This window comes from Piliocolobus tephrosceles, chromosome X (genome assembly GCF_002776525.5).
Source record: "Piliocolobus tephrosceles isolate RC106 chromosome X, ASM277652v3, whole genome shotgun sequence".
NCBI classification, from domain to species: Eukaryota; Metazoa; Chordata; class Mammalia; order Primates; family Cercopithecidae; genus Piliocolobus; species Piliocolobus tephrosceles.
In genome coordinates, this window is record NC_045455.1 from 89118580 (window position 1) to 89138214 (window position 19635).

The 19635-nt window shown below is 43.5% G+C and overlaps 1 protein-coding gene across 1 annotated transcript in view; it reads right to left on the reverse strand.

Moving 5' to 3' along the window:
- Positions 1-4587: 4587 nt before the first annotated feature.
- The window catches only part of WASF3 (WASP family member 3), a 74924-nt gene continuing 59876 nt past the window's right edge, over positions 4588-19635 (reverse strand). The window contains exons 6-9 of the mRNA XM_026454230.2: positions 16666-16841; positions 12159-12425; positions 10508-10875; positions 4588-7834 (exon numbers count right to left, since the gene is read on the reverse strand). Coding sequence (XP_026310015.1) covers positions 7677-7834; positions 10508-10875; positions 12159-12425; positions 16666-16841 — 969 coding nt within the window. The 3' untranslated portion in view covers positions 4588-7676. The remainder of the gene's footprint in view (positions 7835-10507; positions 10876-12158; positions 12426-16665; positions 16842-19635) is intronic.

A 19635-nucleotide genomic window follows, 5' to 3' on the forward strand; every position in this document is an offset into this window, starting at 1 on the left:
AGGCATGAGCCACCACCGTGCCTGGCTAGGTCTCCGAAATATCAAAAGATTTTGAAGGAGCTGAAATCTGCTCCCCTAACTTAATTATCAAGATCTTCAAGTGTGGCTCTCAGAAGAGTAGAAGATACACTTCAAACCACCGTCACCTACATACAGGCAAAGAAACGTCTTCTAAATGTGGATGCTAAGTCACATTCACAGGTTCAAGACATGCCGGTGGCAGAATCAAACTGCTATTTAAACTGGTTTTAGGCCACAGCAGCTGACGCACATCCTCGAATGTGAAATGCTTTTAAATGTCACTTCACGTTAAGTACCACTTGGTAGGTTTTTGAATGACTCTTAAATGGCATATTTTCTTAAATTTTCTTCATGTTAAATCATCGGCCAATTCATCACCTCTAACTAATCATGGTGCTGCATTTGAAGCTAATTACTCTCATGACAAGTGCACAGGGTATATGCAGAGGGGCAATGAGAAGATCACATGTACAGACAGCTACAGGACAGCGCTCGTGTGTTTCGACAAATCCACGTCCAGGGGCCAGGCCCGAGAAGAAAGTATACTCAGGAAGCAAATCTCCTTCTCATCTAGCTCCCTGTCGGGATAGCTCTACAAGTCACCCACACCTCCGAATTAAATATCCATGTCCTCGAAAGCTTGTGACACAACTCTGTATTAGGACTGTCTTCACAGAACACCAAATCTGAGCGCAGTGCACGGTCCCATACCACGGCCCCATACGAACCCTTACATAGTGGTGATGCTAGGCAGTGGTTACAAACTTCTAGGTAGTGGAACCCGTGATTCAAATGAACCCCAGTAATTAAAAGTAAATATTTTATGTGTATAGATTCCTGAAATCTAAATTTATAAAACTCAAGTGAAAATATTAAAGTTATTTGGTGAACATTAAAAATGGAGACTGGGGGCAAGGCTGACGATTTGTTAACGTAGTCCTAATGCCCATGAGACTCACATACTGTTCTGCTTGTACAGTTTAAAGAACATTCTGGGTTTGGTTTTTTATTTTATTTTTGAGACATAGGCTCGCTCTGTCTCCCAGGCTGGAGTACACTGGCGCAATCCCAGCTCACTGCAACCTCCGCCTCCCGGGTTCAAGCAATTCTCCTGCCTCAGCCTCCTGAGTAGCTGGGATTACAGGCGCCCGCCACCATGCACGGCTAATTTCTGTATTTTTAGTAAAGACAGGGTTTCACCATGTTGGCCAGGCTGGTTTCGAACTCCTGACCTCAAATGACCCGCCCACCTCAGCCTTCCAAAGTGCTGGGATTATAGGCGTGAGCCACAGCACCTGGCCTTAAAGAACATTCTGATTCAGATAAGAAGATGCAGACACGTGTTTCCTATCACATCATGCAATATTGGATACCACTTTGTAGCACCTGGCCTTAACATTCTGATTCACAGATAAGAAGATGCAGGTACGTGTTTCCTATCACATCATGCAGTACTTGGATATAACTTTGTTAAAGAACTGTGTCACCAGTTTTATTGTGAGGTCCTTGCAAACACAAGTTTGCCTGGCAGAAAAATGGAGACGCTGATCATTTGTTGTAATTAGGTATTAAACATCAGTCTGCATTTTTAAATTTACATTAACTTTTTAAAAATAAAAGTTGCATCAAATACTTATAGAATGAGGCTTCTGGGACTGGAGAACTAGCTCATTTCAGACCATATCACTGAACTGGACAAAATACACCTCATAGCCATCGAAGGCATTGCACAGAAATCAAAACCAGAAACACATGAGGGGGGAGCTGATGCTTGGCAGAAGAAAAAGGCTTTGTGTTTCTGATTATTAAAGGCATTTTGGTGAAGGCAGGCCCTGTTCTGCCAAGCAGACAGCTAAGCCTGAACAGAAAATCTGCAGTCTTGGCTGGCTGACTTAACCCACAATCTTACTGGCTTAAAAAAAATGAGAGGGCTGAGTTCAGAGAGATCAAAGAAGATTGAAAGTGAAGTGTTCCTGCAAACAAGAGCCAGAGACGGATCCAAAAATCTGTGTAAAACTGCCTGAGTCTCTGTTTGATCCTGTAACCAAGCGTGAGCCAAAGAAACTCCAAGCAGCCTGGTAAGGTTAAAAGAACTTAAGAAACTTCTGTTGTTATCCATTGTGTGTGCGCTGGGTGATGGGGGCAGCGGGGAATTGAGAGCTTAAATCTAGCCATGTTAACTGTCTTCCTTAAAAAAAAAAAAAATCAGTACTTTTTAGAGGAACATAATAGAATCCAGAGTCTCTAAAATATATCATCCACCAAGTTTACAATCCAATCCAAAACTATTAGGCATGCACTCAGGGGTGAAAACAATCAATAAGGACTGATCCTGAACAAAAACCCAGATGTTGGAATTAGCAAAGATTTTTAAAGAGCCAGTATAACTATGCTCAAAGATGGAAAATATGCTTATAATAAATGAACAACAAAAAAGAACCATCAGGACATTCTAGAGTGAAAAAAATCCAATGTCTGAAATAAAAAAATTTACTAGATGGGCTTAAGAGCAAATTATATAACGGATGGCTGAATAGAGTCATTGAACCTACTCTAAGTATATTTTACGTTATAAATATTAAACTCTAATGATATGTATGCTGAAAAATTCAGGGGTGAAGTATACACATTACTTTGAAATGCATAAAAAATAAGAACTGATGAATAGATGGAGAGAGGTATATGAGTGTTTACTGAACAACTTTACTGAACTCTTGAACTCTTGAATTGAAAATTCAAGAGTTAAGAGACCAAGCTGTGAGCCCCCATCAATGGAAGCAATGGCCCTTTCCCCATCTTTAAAGCTAGGAGCTAGACTAGAAGAACACTAAGATGCCTCCTAAATACATATCAATAAAACGGACCTAAGATCCTTTCTAATATTAATGCCATCTAAGGCATGAGGCTATCAAGATCAATAAAAAACCAATAGGCTGTAAATACGAAGATTGTGATAGGTGTGCAGCTATGGCAGATATGTTATCATGGTGGGGTTTGTTGGCTCAGGAAGCTCCCTAAATCCCAAATGCTGGGCATGGGAGGTTTCCAGCGTCTTTGTATCCCATCTCATGACACTTCTTCCTCTAAGTGCTTCCATTCCACTGACACTTTAGTTCCATTCTCACCACATACTGTCTTTCCCACCTTAGGGAAAGCATATGCCGTTCCCTCTACTGAAAAACTCCTTTCCCTTCCCTGTGCTAACTTCTGTTCATTCTCAAATCTCAGCTTCCCTTGGCCCACTGAGATTGGGCACTTCTCATTCCGCCCCAAACTACAGCACATGTCAAATGCTCTAAATTACTTAATCGACAATATTTAATGTCCTTTTTTTTCTCATTAGATGAGCAGTCCCCATGAGGGCAGAGCCCGGCCTGCCACTCTTTTCCAGCCAGTGGCTTGTAGACGAAAAGGGCGGTCACATCCACTGGGTGTCTGCTTAGCACCAGGCACTCTTCCAAGTGTTGTGCACATATCCATGTATTTAAAATCTTATTAGGCTCACAAATAGTTGTTGAAGAAGCCTCCCCTTTTTCCCTATGAACCACGATCCCTGAATAACTATGTGACACCTAGAAAGTGCCAGGCGCTGTGCTCAAGACACAGGATACAGCAGCAAAACAGGCCCCTTCCTGCCTCCCAGAGCTCAGTCCGGTGGGGAATACATACCACAAAGAGGGAGCCACACATCAGATGACAAGTTCTAAGGAGGAAATGCAAGGTATTTGGTAGAATTTGCCATGTTTTAAAAAGTTGCTCACACTTTACTTTTTGCTAAAGAAAACCACTCAGAAATCCATCCACTCATCTAATCATGCAAAAAGCAGCTGCTCATTCATTGCCTAGGAGACTGGGTGCTGTGCCAAGGCTCTCAGGATGCAAAGATGACTTAGGCCTACAAGGAACACACAGTCTAGTGAAAAGTTACACACAGAACCAGCCATCATACCACATGACGTGTGCCATGGTAGAGGTACACACTGTGTGCATCAGGAACTTGAAAGCAGCTACTACAAGAAGCCTGACCTCCAGTCTGGCTGTCTCTGATGTATGTGGCCACACTAACTCACCCGATCTCGACTCCCATTACCCCCACATGTGATTCTGCCCCAGAACTGAGTTTTCTATTGACTAAGGTCCCTGACAGAGTAACCTAGCTTCACTCTAGTTTCCCACACATGAAACAGAATGTTAGGGATTATTGTAAGGATGAAATGAAAATATCCCATAAGCAATACATACTACAGCATGCTATTCACTTTTACCGTTGAGAATAAATGTGGTTAAGACCCTCTTGCCCCAGGCTCTATCCTCTCAACAGGTGCTCCCTACCCCCAGCATGGCTTTCCTTCTAACCAGACTAATGCTGCCCCGAGTCATTCAGGAATTCAATCTGAACTCCTGGTGACACAAAAATTATGTAGAAATGGAAACCAAAGCAGTGTCTTCTGTTGTCTAATAAGGAAAATGCTAAACAAAAGCAAAAACAAACAAAAAACCATTTAACACCAAGTTCTCTTCCAAAAAAGCCAAACATACAACACTGTTATTAATAAGCAAAACCTCTTAGGGTTAAAAGTGTAATTTTATTTAGATGTTACTTGTACATAATCTATAGTAAGATATACAAACAGATAAAAATTGTTTAACAGTTTTTTTTTAATACCACTTTAAATTCAATTTACAACAGCATTGGTAATACTGCAAGATGACAGATACTATGATTTATAAAACAAAAATTACTTGCTACTCTGGCTGATACATTCCCACTAGTCTTTAATGGATTAAAATGTATCATGTTATTTTAATTGCAAATTATTATAAAACTTTTACAACCTAGCCACTTGGTGCTCAGAAAACATTTTGATGTTCTAAAAATTTACTGAGGTGAAAATGTTAACTTTTGAGTAATATCCTTAGTAAACAAAAACATCAGTGTAGCCAAGCTTACGGTGTGGGGTTGACAGTGCAAACTCGCCTTGTGCTCCACCGTCTCCTACGTGCACAGCCATCAGGGACTGGGCAACCTTCCCATCCCTTCCCTGGGGCTACGCTATGAGAAAAAAGCTTAGGAGACATTAAACTAAAACAAACATGGAGAAATAATACAAGGGACAATTTAAAATTACCTTACAATTTATAACTGTAATTTATAACATAAAGTTTGTAGAAATGAAATGTGCTTTTGAATGTTTCTTCTCCATTTGTTTTGGCAAATAGTTTTGAAAATGAAACTGAAAATTCAAATCTTCTCTTTATTCTTTTCATGTAATACCATATTAGAAAAGATCTGGATTTAAATTTCACAGTAAGTTGAATTTGCTGGAAAAATACTCTAAAAATAATCTAAATTGGATTTCAGTCATTTTCCATTCTTTTAAAGGTTATGGTACACAACAGGGCAAAAGCTTTTTCACAAGTCATAAAACTGAGTTGAAAATAACTTGTTGATTCAACTACAGGAAGACAACTAATAATTAACAGGCTCATGAATATTTATGAATAAAGTGCCACTAATTTCATTGTAATAAGATATAAATAGAATAAATCCTGACATGGATAGTAGCTTCTGTGTTCTCTCCATCCTGAGAACAGAAGGGCCATAAAAAACAAAGAAGCATTTACCAAATGGGAGTTCCAGACCCATACGAGGAACTCCTAATACAAAAGGAACAAGAAAGCCAAGTCAGTCAGACTTTGAAAGCCACAGAAGTCCTAAGAATAATGCCAGTGTAGTAGGCCCTTTTTAACAACAACGAAAAAAAAAAAAAGAGAGAGAGAGAACTTAGAAATTGAGAAGTTCATTAATAACTGTTACTTATACTCAAGGAATTTACAGTGACAGCCTAGTGGTGACCAGCTCTAGGAAAAGACGCTGAAGAGGCCGCTCCCAGCGCCTGGGACAGAGGAGAGAAGACACACCAGGGAAGCAGCCTTGGAAAGGGGATGCAGACATGAGGCTTTTCAGGGCTTCAGATCTACACGACTGAAGCCAACGGACAGGCTCTCTGCAGTCACTGCCCGCAAGCTCAACAGGTATCCACGCGACACACACGCGCCGAGGGGATTCCGGGGCTGGCTGACTTGCTCAGATGCATTAACTAAAACCCCCGTCACCACCCTGGTGACATTCCTACCGTCACCTCAAACAGCTCTGCTTTTAGCTCCAGATTCTTCCCTTCCCATCATAACTAAGTAACTAACCACAATGCATATGAAATACTGCTAAGTAGGTTAAAGTCCTTAGTAAGTCAAGGGTCTTAGCATATTTTTGAAGTTGCATCTATAATCAAAGCCTGGAGCACCTGTTTATTCAACACAAACAGTTATCTTTCATCCAGAATTACAAAATACAGAAGCTCTCATTCTTGAGTTTCCCCGTGGGTCCCTGGTATTGCCACGCGGGAACAGCAGGAAGGGTGGAGGCGAGGGCGCGGCGCTGTGTGTGCTACAGCAGCAAGGCTGATCGAGGGAATCTCAGGAGGTGCTTTTTATCATTTAATGTGCCAACAACAGGAGAGAGGAGAACCGTGTGCTTCTAGGACAGGGTGAAGGCCCTCCTCACGGGAGTGATCCCTAATCTGGCTCCAGCACCGTGAAAGGTGAATAGCTGTATCTACTTTCACCTAAACCTAAGCTTTTAAAATTCCGACCAAGTGGCGAAAGGTGCCATCCAAAGCGCTGTCTGTTGCTCGCTGAGGAGCTCAGAACTCCTGCAGCTCACTCAGGACACAGCTGTCAGGAAAGTAAAGGAGCAGGGCTCCTTTGCAGCCCAGGCCCTGTGCCGCAGCTCTGCCCAGCTCAGCAGTGTAGCTCCCAGCGTCATGGACTGCTCGCATCTGTTCTGGCCAGCTGGTGCCCACACTGGAGAGGCTGGCAAGTATCTTGAGTGTCATCCCCAATGGCCCCAGGAAGGAAAAAGGACTCTGTTCTTCACTTTCATTACTGTTGAGCTGCTCAACTCTCTTGCAAAACCATCAACAGGCATTTACTAAGCAAATGCCCACAGGGAACCCAGCCTGAAAAGGGCCCTTCCAATTTCATATTTGACAGGCGTGAGCAGAGGCAATGAAATTATTCAGCAGAGCATTCAGATTCACTTAGAGGCTACCAAGCCAAGAAACTGAAAGCAGAAACCTTGGATTCTCCCTATTTGTTGAACCTTTCCCTCTAAAACCAACTTCTTCAGAAACACATCCTTTAAAAACAGAAGAGGAAAACCCAAAGCGGTGAAACAATATCACTTACTGGTTGGAAGACATCACTCTGACATAGTCATTAGTCTTGCAGAGACCTAACACCAGGCAGCTTTACAAACACACGGCAAGTCTGCAGAGTTATACCGATCAGTAAGAGTAAACCCAAACTGCACGAAATACTCCCATGGTCAAGAGGAAAGCAGATGCTGTTTTCAGGACAATGTGATAGTGACAGCCTATTTCCCCATGTGTAGCACAATCTGCTATGTTCAGTGGCACTTAAGTATTACACAGTAAATACTGAAAAGACCCAGAATTTTTGGATGTGCAGAAGCAATATCACATTATTTATACAAAAGGTGCTATGCTACGGGATTAGAATACCACTATTTGGGTGTAGAGACCACTTAAACTCTTCAACACGCTCCCACATGCGGCCGCGGCGCCGGCCTCGGCTCAGTCGGACCAGTCGTTCTCGTCGAACTCTGAGTCGTCGTCAGAGTCGCTGTACTCCACGGCGATGCGCCGGGACAGGATGGTGGCCACGTCGTTCCCCACGGGCTCCCGCTTGGCCTCCTGCTCCCGCTGCTCCTGCACCTTTTTCAGCTGAATTCCTGCAGACACAACCCGTGGTTCAGAATCACATCCTTTTGCCAGCTCCAAATTAAAGATAAACAAACAAATATGTCTATTGGACTTTTTTTTTCCTACTGACACTAAGGATAGAAAGTTTTGGAAATTTGAGGGGAGAAAAGCTCAGGGAATATTAAAAGTTTCATGAGCCAAAATATACACATTCAAAGTAAGAAGATTTTTTGTAACAAACAAACGTGCTAAAATATTAAAAATTCGTAATTTCAGTGTACATGAACACCATTGGAGAAAATTCTGGAGCTGCACCATCCCGGACAGCAGCCACTAGCCACATATAGCCTTCTAAGCATGAACTGCCATGTGGCTAGTGGCTACTCTGGGACGCTGCAGGCTGGAACATTTCTATCATCACAGGACATCTATTAGGTAGCACGCTACGCTACTCACTCTCAGCTAACCCGAGAAGTAACTGAGAAACCTTTATTTCAACAATGACTGTGGAAATGAACATAAAATACCATCATCTACTTTCCAGCTTAGTAAGGAAGTAAGATATTTGATGATTTAATGTTTACTCCTTTTTTTTTTTTTTTTTTTTTTGAGACAGGGTCCCATTCTGTGACCCAGGCTGGAGTGCAGTGTTACGATCACGGCTCACTGCAGCCCCGACCTCCTGGGCTCAAGCAATCCTCCCACCTCAGCCTCCTGAGCGGCTGGAACCACAAGCGCACGCCACCATGCACAGCTAAATTTTATACTTTCTTTTTTGTAGAGATAGAGTCTTGCAATGTTGCCCAAGCTGGTATCCATTCATTTTTTAACTGTTTTGAAATAATTTCAGATTTACAGAACAGCTATGAGACCAGCAGAAAAACATTCCCATATACTTCGATTCCCCAAATGCTAACATCTGACCACATTTATTTCCCAATCTTCCCCTATCATCTTTACACAGAAAGACACAGACACTTTTCTCTGGACCATTTGAGAGTGAACGGCATATAATCTCCCTTTACCCCTAAAATGTTGATGTGTTACCAACCCTTGCCCGCCCAAAAAATCAAAATCACAAAATTCGTTTGGATACAATACTACCATCTATCTTACAAATATTATTCAAATTTTGCAAAAAGACCCAATCTAATTGCAAATGGAAAAGATTATCCCCTGGTTCAGAATACAGCGGAAATTATCTGTGACAGTGGTGTCAAGTTTTGTTAATGGCCTTTAATCTGGACAGTTCTTCACAGTCTTTGTGTTTTACAACCTTCTCATTTTTGAAGAATACAGGCAGCTAGTCTGCAGAATGTCTCTCCATTTGGGTGTATCAGATGTTTCCTCAAGATCAGATACAGGTTATGTATCCACTCTTGGTAGACAGGGCTTATAAGGTGTTTAAAAAAAAAAAAAAAAAGGCAAATCCAACACTGTTCTACAATGACCCCAAATTTGATATTCGTGAGCTAATATACCTCTAGGAATTTTTTTATCTTGACAAAATAAAAGTGTGTCAATGATGTCCAGGTATACAGAGGACCCTGGTGTCTTTAGAGGGGTGCGTGGGCCCCACTGCGGGCCTGGTTCCTGGGCACCCAAGAAAAACGCAGAGGCCGCAGCATCACAGCTCCTCTGAAGGACATCCCTGACGCTGAGCTGGCGGGCTGCAGCCAGGCTCCTTGCTCAGTCCCTTCCAGATGAGATGACTAAACTGTGACCAAGTCTGTGAGGCTCCCCACAGGCGAGAAGCTCTCGGATATTCCCATAACATGTCAGTGACCCTCGACCAAACTGGGTTGGGACCTGGCTAAGAATCCATGGTGTGGACTAGAGTTGCCAGCAGCTCTCTGGGCAGCCCAAGACAGGCGAAGGCAGACTCTCCACCCCAGTCCACCCGAGATGCTCTGTCTCCATGTGTTTCGTGGTCAGGGGGTCAGTGTGGGACTCTCATCTGACAAAAGGGTTATGCTGTTCAATATTACAGGTGTTGAAAAACCACTGGCTTAGGACATCAGGCAAATATGACCAGTCCAGGACAAACTCTTCTTTTTAAGGAAGTCGTTAATATGAGCTTGCTTTCTTTCATTTATACTTTTCCCCTTAGAGTAGAATGCAGAGATCCAAGTAATTTTGGGTTTCTGGTTTCTACGTAAGTAAAGACTTCCTAATTTCAATCTTTTTTTTTTTTGAGACGGGTCTCGCTCTGTTGGCCAGGCTGGAGTGCAGGGGCATGACCATGGCTCACTGAGGCCTTGACCTCCCACACTCAAGCAACCCTCCCACCTCAGCCTCCTGAGTAGCTGGGACTACAGGTGCAGGCCAACATGCCCAGCTAATGTTCTTTGAATTTTTTGTAGGCACAGGTTTTTGCCATATTGTCCAGGCTGCTCTCAAACTCCTGAGCTCAACCAATCCGCCTGCCTTGGCCTCCCAAAGTGCTGGGATGACAGGCTTGAGCCCACCGCACCCGGCCATTTCTCAATTCTTCATCACAATTTGTTTACCTTACAGTGGACAAAAACACATCTACTATTCAAAAACACAAAACAAAACAAAACAATCAAGTAAGACCCCTTTAACTCTATTTTAAAAAACACAGTGAGTAGTCATTTGAAGACAAGGAGGCTGTAGCTGGCTGGAGACACGAGGAAACTTCTTGCTGAAAGGCAGGCTGTGTGTTTGGGGGCTCCACTTACCCATTCGAATAGCAGCGAGGAGGTCGCTTCGAGCATCACTGATTGGTGGCTGTGCTGGCTCTTGCCGCTTCGCCTCAGCTACTGGGGGGCCGTGCATTGGGGAGGACGACAGAGAAGACCCGGGGCCAGGCGGGCCTGGCGGGGGAGGTGGCGGGCCCGGGGGTGGCGGGGCTGTGACCAGGAGCCCCGTGGAGGGTGGGTGAGGAGGAGCCGCATGCGTGGAGCCGGCTGATGCGGGGAACGGGGGCTGCATGGGCATCTGGAGAGGGCTGACGAAGGCAGTTTGTGCTGAGGGAATCACAGGAGGAGGTGGCGGAGGAGGTGGTCCTGATGGGTTGTAATACTCAATTATCTGCGCTGGGAGCATCCTGAGAGAGATACGAGGCACACAGTCACCAAGGGAACAAGAGAGGGTCACGTTCTGTGAGCTCTTAGACGCCTAACAGAGCCAGCCCCAGACACAACACGTATTGTCACCTGAACTTCAATCATGGCAGGATGCGAACAGGCACACCTTGGGTCAGTTATCGTCACAGTTTGACATTATTCATTATGACAGAAGTCAAGACCTGCTACTGAAATGTACCAAAAGGAGGACCACTCAGAAATGCGGCACTTCCTGAAGAAAGGCAGAGCCAGGCAGCTGACTGCAGAGGCCAGGGCGGCAGCGCAGCGAAGCCTTCACGCTGGGATCTCAAGGCGGCAGCTCACAAACTTGTCTTTGGGGGGCCCTAAGGTCAACCAGATTGGGAGCTTTCTACATTCTCTAGCCCACCCCCGTGGAAATGCCCCACGCCTGCAGTGCCCAGGTATGTATCAAAAGCTTCGAAAAGTCACACAGCCAAGAAATCTGCTGAGTTCTATTCAGCCAAGAGTCTTCCAAACTAACTGGACCATGGGCCCTCCCCTGGCCTGACACAGCCCCAAGCCACTCTGGGGACCTGACTTGGCATGCCTGGCCAGGGAGGGCCCTTCTGAGAGCAGGACCGTCATTCCGACAGGGGTGCGCAGACACGTGTTCGCAGTGGACGCCAACACACAGTAACTTTCCTGGGCACCAACTCTGAGGAATGAAGTCTTTAAGGACTAGGGCAAAGCCAAAGAAAGAGATGTGGGTGCCTAAATTGGTAAAGGCCTGAACATGAAGGTCTCTGAATTCTACTGGTCAGGAAACAGGAGGGCCTGGGGCAGAATGATGTCTGGGTGGTCAGAGGTCATGAAAGGAGACTTCGGTAAAGCCTGAGAAGTGAGGCACAGGAGCTGCGCGGCGTGGTCTTCTCATCTGGGAGAACAACTCTCTGTGGTCCACCCAGGATGCGTCCAGAAACTTGAGGGTTTGGGACAGGTTCACAAAATCAGCACTTAATACCCTTTATCAACGCCTTGGCTTAGAGAGTCACTCAAACAGCCAGAGTGTGTGGGAGGGAAGACGCATGCGTGCACAGTGTGGCTTGAGACTCGGCTGTAAGTCTGAGCTTACACTGCAGCTGCTTTATTTCACACAGAATGTTAGAGCTGCTAGTATCTACATCCAGTCATCCTTGACTCTATCCTGGCCTCTAAAATAACAGAGTTAAAATTCTCCTACCACAGACAGCAAGATTCAAATGCAAGGCCAGTAGGGATGAGGGTACAAGGCACGCTGAGTTACCCGTAGTCTGCTGGAGCCAGCGGTGCAGAGGCCTGGGACCCCTCTGGGGCCTGAGCGGGAGGCGGGGGCGGCGGCTGCTGAGGTCTGTTGAGGGCCATGTGCCTCGCTGAGGCAGATGGGGGCCGGTATTCATGCTCCGCAGCCTGGCTTGCAGGCCCATGTGGTGGCGCGTCACCAGCTGCATAGGAAGGGGTCACCGGCTGCGGATGCAGAGAATGGTTGGGAGTAGCCGGGTAAGAGTAATCCGTAACGTCCGACGCATGTGACCTGGCATTTGAAAACAAGAGGTGGGGGAAATTTAAATTAAGTTAAAAATTGTCGGCTAACAGGCATATGGATGTAATTGAATGATAACATTGCTAATACACAAAAATCAGACATTAATTTGCTTTACTATCAACTAGGTCTAGCCCCGTGAGAGATTCCAAGCAACAACATAATGATTATAAGTCAGCAGCAAGCCCCAGTGTTACATGGATTCAGATTCACAGCTTTGAAGTGAATAAGTCACACAGACCGGCAAGCAGGCAACAGCAGAGCCTCCTTTTCACAGGATTTCAGCATACGTTTTCTCTAAGAAAGAAGACTATGAGAGAAACCATTCCGTTTAGAAACAGGATATAAGGCAGAAGATTTTGGTGGCGATGAAACTGACAGCATATAATTAGAAAATATAAAATGGCAGGTGAACTGGATAAATATTAACAGTAAGAACAGGAAAAGAAATCGAGAACACAGTATAGTGAATCACATTTTTCTGAAACAGAAGAAGTGTATGTAACGAAAAGGCAAGAAAGCAATGCGGTGCACTATGGAAAGGCCTTCCTTCTGTACTTTTCTTTGCACATACGCTGGGTGTGAAACTCCGAAAGGAATGGGATCTTGGATTAGTGGAGCAGAGCTGAGCGAGGCATGGGGTGCAGGGATGGGACTGCGGCTAAGCCCTCGGGAGGAGAGGAAGGACCCAAGTGTGGCAGCCTAGCAGCGCCGTGGGCGTTAGTAAGACAGTCACACGCTCCTGGCTCAGGTTACGGGACAGGTGGCCGGGAGGGAGGGGCTGTACATCCTCTCATGGTGGCGGAAGCAGGGGCAGCCTGAGTCTGGGAACCCAAAGAAAGCAAAACAACAAACCCGCCGGGCACTCTGTCCTCTGTGGTGCTCCCTGCCTGCTCCAGTTTCCTTGCGTCACTCATAAACTCAATGCCCATTTTCCTTCTCTCCCACTCTTCTTTTCTTGTTCTGACTTTTCTCACATTTACTTGCTGGTTTCTGTTAGGATTCAGCTTGTGTTTCTCTCTCTGAAGGAAATACCAAACAACATCGGGGGTGCTGAGGGAGCAGGGAAGACGCACGCTGCATCTCCACCTTCGGATTCCAGGCAGTAGCTTTGCTTAACTGGGGCACAGTGTAGCAGAGAAAAACCTTCTAAATGAGAAGAGACAGCTTCTTTTCCCTTTCCCTTCCTTCACTGAAGTGTAACAACTAATAACTACTCATTATTTTCTTCCCTAATTGCAGTATGAATTCTGGATTATGGTTCACTTCTGATTCTGTCTTTTGAACTAGGTGAGCTGCTAGTAAATGACTGAAAAATGTATTTAATGGGGGAAGGACCTGACCTGTATTTAGATTTAGCATATTTTAAAAATGTAAACACCTATATCCCTTGGAGACACTGATGATGTGTGCTTGACTCTGCGCCTGGCTACGAGTCACTGGCTTACAGTGCAACCTTTTAAAGGAAACAGTCCTCCAGCCAAATCTGCACAGCTTCTGATGAGATGAGGGCAGGAAAGCACACTGTGGCATAACTGGGAGGGCTATCCTGTCAAGGAGCCTTGCAACACAGGGCAGAAAGCAAGCAAGGAACAGGGGGCAACCAGATGGAGGCAGAAGTGAAGGAAGACACAATAAATATCTGAAGTAGAAACCAGAGATTTCTACAGGGTAGAACCCTGATGAAGGGGGCCCGTCAGGAAGACGGGGGCTGGGGGAAGAGAGGACTGGTCAGTTGAAGAGGGAAGGACCATACAAAAGGGATGCGCCAGCAGGCAGGAGGAGGACGGAGGAGCAGGCAGCTGCTGGAGATAAGCCCCCCTCCCAGTGGGGAGGCAGAAACCAGCTGCAGACGCATGGCCAAGGTGGAGAGAGTGGAGATTCCGAGGCCTCATGATGGTCAGCGATCACCTATTACAGAAAAGAGGACTGGGAGGGCCAGAGGCGGTGGGAGGACGGCCAGAAGGGCGGGAGATGACACCGACATGGGAGGAGGAGGACCGGGAAGGCCAGAGACGACACCACACAGGAGGAAGTAGGCACAGCAGTAGAGACTCAGTGTGAAGAGGCCAATACATCCCCCAGGGTTTTTTGGGTAGACAGGTGGGCAGAGTCAGAGATCTACACCAGGGCCCGAAACTGGATGAGAAAAAATAAGGACAATGGGGCATGGAGGTGTGCGACTCCCTGAGTGGCAGTGACAGAGAGCTGGCCATGCAGCAGGCAAGCACTTCCCAGCGCTCATCTTAAATTCATGCTCAGGAACAAGCCATTCCTAACAATCTAGAGAGAGAGCAAAAATGTAAGATGGGTTACAGTATATTACTTATATAATGGCATATACACACCACAAAACCTGGTATTCAAATTTCCCTCACTATCTTGGATGCACTCAGATGAGCAGATACAACCATTAAAAATCACGTTTCTAAATAACACCTAAAACATGGGATATAATTTTTAAAAGCCAAAAGAAAGAAAATATGGCATGACTCCAATTTTGTAAAAGAAAAAAGAAACACATATATAGAAAAAGACTAAAGACCACTAAAATGCATACAACGGTTTCTTCGGATGGTGAGACTATAGATCATATTTCATTTTCATTTCTTCCTGTAACTTTCAGATATAATAAGCATGTGTTACTTTATAATAAAAAACTGACATTGTAGTAAAAAAAAATTAAAAATTTCTAAATTAAGGGTTATAATCCAAATACAATGATGAGTTATAATCTATTCCTCTGATAGTAAATAATGTATGCAAATAGTGAGAAGCCATGGGAAACAGTAGGAGACAACAAAAGGAATTCTGAAGAAATAAAACTGACAACCAGATTTACTGTTTGAAAATTAAGAGAAATGCAGATGTACATAAGCAACATAAATACAAAGGCAGACTATATCTGAATAACCATCCATTTTATACCCAGCATGGAATAATCTTAGATGCTAGAAGGAGTATCATTCAACTGAGAGATTTTTAAAAATCCATCATTTTCCCATATGCATCTATTTTTGAAAAGTCTATATAGGATAAAAACAAAGTATATGTTTTGCATGAGTAAACAATCATAGCTAAATTATTTAGAAAAAACAAAAAAAGCAGATTGGTATCATGGGAGCTATTAAGTTCATACATTCCTCCCCACCCAAAGAACTATGAGCAGAACTATGTTGCAATTCTTACTGTCTATAGAAACAAACTCACACTAAAATTCAAACGAGGCTAAAACTCGGTTAAAGGTCCAATAATTCTCTAATATTTAACAAATAACAGTTTGTACAGAAAAATTACCCAGAACTTGCCTCACATCCTCCCAACGACTTACAGACCTTCTGGGGTGGGAACATTGCAGGCATGTAGTATGTTAAGAGTTTGTGCTAAACGCTGAGTTTTACAAAGGTAGAAAAAGAGAAAAAGGACACAGATAGAACCCAAAGTCCAGGCTGCTGCTGTTTTGAAACATTCTTGATCACATATTGTAAGAATTCTCTATTCAAATTTTTAAATACCAATGAGGGTTTATGCAAAAGGAAGACTGCAACTTTACAAAAGCAGAAACAGAAAATTGAATCAAACATTAAAATTGACTAGTCATTTCCTGTTGTTCAATGAATGCCTTTGGTGACAAGTGTGACTTAATGACCACATCGTTCACGCCTGCAAGAAATATTTTTACTTAATTGCTAATAAATTTTAAAGTAAATGCCAACAGAATTCTTCTCCTGAAATTAGAATATATAAGTTATCTCAAGTAAGAAGTAAATCTCTCTTTTGTTCATTTTTTCAAAGGGTTACTAAAGGGAACAATGAAGGTACTCCTTAGTTACTTTACCACCTACCAATCATTTTTAGATACCAAGTGACAAAGGAAATTCAACACTCCATGCTAAGAGAAAGGATTAAATGATTATTAAAGTAAAAACTTAAGTCATAAGCAGTTACCCCAAATTCAGAATCAGTGTTAAAACACTACATCTAGATGAACTCAACAGTACATTTTAAGTCAGAGAGGTTTTCTAAAATCAAAAGAACCCAATGTAAAATAACACTGTCTTCAAGTATTATTTCGAAATCGAAATACAGATAAATAAGTTTTAAGGAAAATCTTAAGGCATCATGGGCCACATAAACCCCAAAGCTAGTGGTGCATTTCAAATGAAAATAAAACCAGGTTGTACCCAGTGGCCCAAGCATCGGGGCTGAGGGAGTATCGACACACACACACCTAGTATCTGGGGACAGGGATCCCTCGGAAGACGCTCCGTGGTACACACTCTGAGACAACCTGTTGTCGGGTCTAAGCTCTTTGTCATATGCCATCATATTCCACTCCTGGCGCCTGTTTCTGGCTTTTCTAACCTTTTTCACCTCACGGGTGGTGCCATCTATACGCTTTTGCTCCTGATGTCCAGGAAAGGAAAGAGAGCATGCCAAGACAGAAGGGAAAGGAAAACAGCTGGTTAAATGCAGTTATAATGCACAAGACCCATGCCTGATGAACAGACAAGACACATTCGCATTTCGGTTACCCTAATGTTACAGAAACTCTAATGCAGCAGATACTCCTCTCACCCAACAGAACCGACAAAACAGAATCAACAAAAAGCTACCCTGCTACAACTGTAGGAGTTGCTTACATTGTTTTCATTAAAGTAAAAAACTTTCACTTGAATAGGCTTGTAACTTGTTTTAAACCTAAACAAGGTCTTTCAGATCTATATTATACAGGTGAACGACCTGGAAACACCACACAGAGAAATTATTTCCCGCCACCACACAATGTTGACTGACTTCTTAACATAATCTTTCAAAGAAAATAATTCAAAACATTCTGTTCCCAATTTCTAAAAGATTACAGAGTAAGTGAATCCTGTACATAGTTTAACACAAAACTAAGCAAGATAAAAACTTACCTGCCCATAAAACGAGTCATTCTTCCTCTAGCCCTACTTGGCCAGAAAATGTTTCATTCAACAAATACTTAGTTTTTACACAGGTGCTTCTTGAAAGGTGAGAAGTTATTTCTATGTGTGCCTATAAGTTTTTCCTGCCTCCTTCATAAAATTTTATAATCTTTAAGGATGAGAATCATGTGTCTTTACTTCCCACATTTCCCTCTTGTCCTGTGGTATCTCAACATACTGTTTTTATACAGAATACACAATGCATGCTGACTAAATGATCAAATCCACAGCCAGGCAGCAAGCATGAACTTCTAGTGCTATGCCCAAGGTACTGCACCAGGCACTGACAACACAAATGGCAAACACACACACACACACACACACACACACACACACACGGCATCTGCCCTCATGGAGCCTGCAGTTCATAAGGGGACACGAATAAATGTATTATAAAAGTAAATGTATTAATTTTTACAAATACATTTTTATGTTTAAGAGTGTGTGTGTGTGTGTGTGTGTGTCTAGTCTGGAAGGCAGGGAGGCATCCTGGAATGACTGAGGGTATTGACAATGTGTGTGTGTGTGTGTGTGTGTGTGTGTGTGTGTGTGTGTGTCTAGTCTGGAAGTCCGGGAGGAATCCTGGAATGACTGAGGGTATTGACAGTGTGTGTGTGTGTGTGTGTCTAGTCTGGAAGTCCGGGAGGAATCCTGGAATGACTGAGGGTATTGACAGTGTGTGTGTGTGTGTGTGTGTCTAGTCTGGAAGTCTGGGAGGCGTCCTGGAATGACTGAGGGTATTGACAGTGTGTGTGTGTGTGTGTGTGTGTGTGTGTGTGTGTGTGTGTGTCTAGTCTGGAAGTCCGGGAGGCGTCCTGGAATGACTGAGGGTATTGACAGTGTGTTTAAAGTGGCATCAGTTCTGCAGAGGAGTATGGGTCAGGTGCATGCCAAGCGGAGAGGACAGACTGTGCCAGGACTCTGGGGAGGAGGATGGCACTGCACTCAGAGAAATAAAAGAAGGCAAATGGTACATTGGGGTGAATGGCCCAAGATCTGAAAGGCAGGAAGACCTTGGAGGCCTTTATCCCAACAGCAATGGGAACCCATTAAAGAACGAGAAGGGAAGGCTGACATGCTGAGAAGGCACTGGAGAAGATCTTTCTGTGTTGCGGAAAACAGATTAAAAGAGGCAAGATAGGGACGCAAGTGAGAAAGCTACTAAGTGGGTACAGGGTAAAAGAACGGCAGGTGGTCCAAGGGTGTGGTGAAGACAGAAAACTGGACCGTTTTCAGGGGCATCCAGGAGGCTTTAGTCATGGATCCACAGAGGATGTGAACACGAAATTCACAGAAGATACAGAAATGGTTAATAAGCATATGAGAAGATGTAACACAGATTCAATCTTTCATCAAAAAGAAAGTAATATCCAGGACTGGAGAAGACCTGGTAAGAACATAAACTAGTTCTTCAGTCTTTTAAAGATTAGGGGCAATATAATTCTATCTTTCAAAATTTAAAATTCACATTCTCTTCAATAAGAGCAATTCAACTTCTAGAAATTTATCCTGAAGAATTATCTGCACCTAAGTACAGGGATAACCACTTCAGTATTGTAAGAGCAACAGTAATGGGTAATTTATAAAGCATTTATATTTCAGAATACTACACAACTATTAAAAAGGATGAAGTACATTTTAAATAATGTCAGTGTGCATAAGTCATACGTAGTATAACTATGTATACACAAATACTTTGTAAAATGTTTATGCATACATTTATGACTGCTAAAAGGTCTTAAAAGATGCACACCAAGCTGTTACCCGTGGCTAGGTACTCTCAGGGAAGGGAGTACTATTTGAACATTTTACAACCAGCATGTATTGGGTGTGTACTTTGAAAAACCAAAGGAAAAAAGTGAGGGAGGGAGATTTCAATGTGATTCCAATATGCATCCTGATTAAGAACCATCGTATTAAAAATAATGAATAACTATTCCCCTTACTTTTCAAAAGATGTATGCTGACAAATTCAGGGATGAAGTGTTATGATATCTGCAACTTTCTTCACCATGGTTCAGTCTCCAAATCTACCTATCAACATGCACACAGGACCCACAAGCGCACGCGAACCAAACATGAAAGAATATGAACAGTGATGAATCCAGGCTCCAGTTACACTGGCCTACATTAAAATCCTTAGAAGCTGCCAAACCAGTTCCTCCCCCAGGATGATCTCAGGCACTGCTACTTAGAAGCCTCCTCAATTCGGAAGCATGTCACCTCACCTG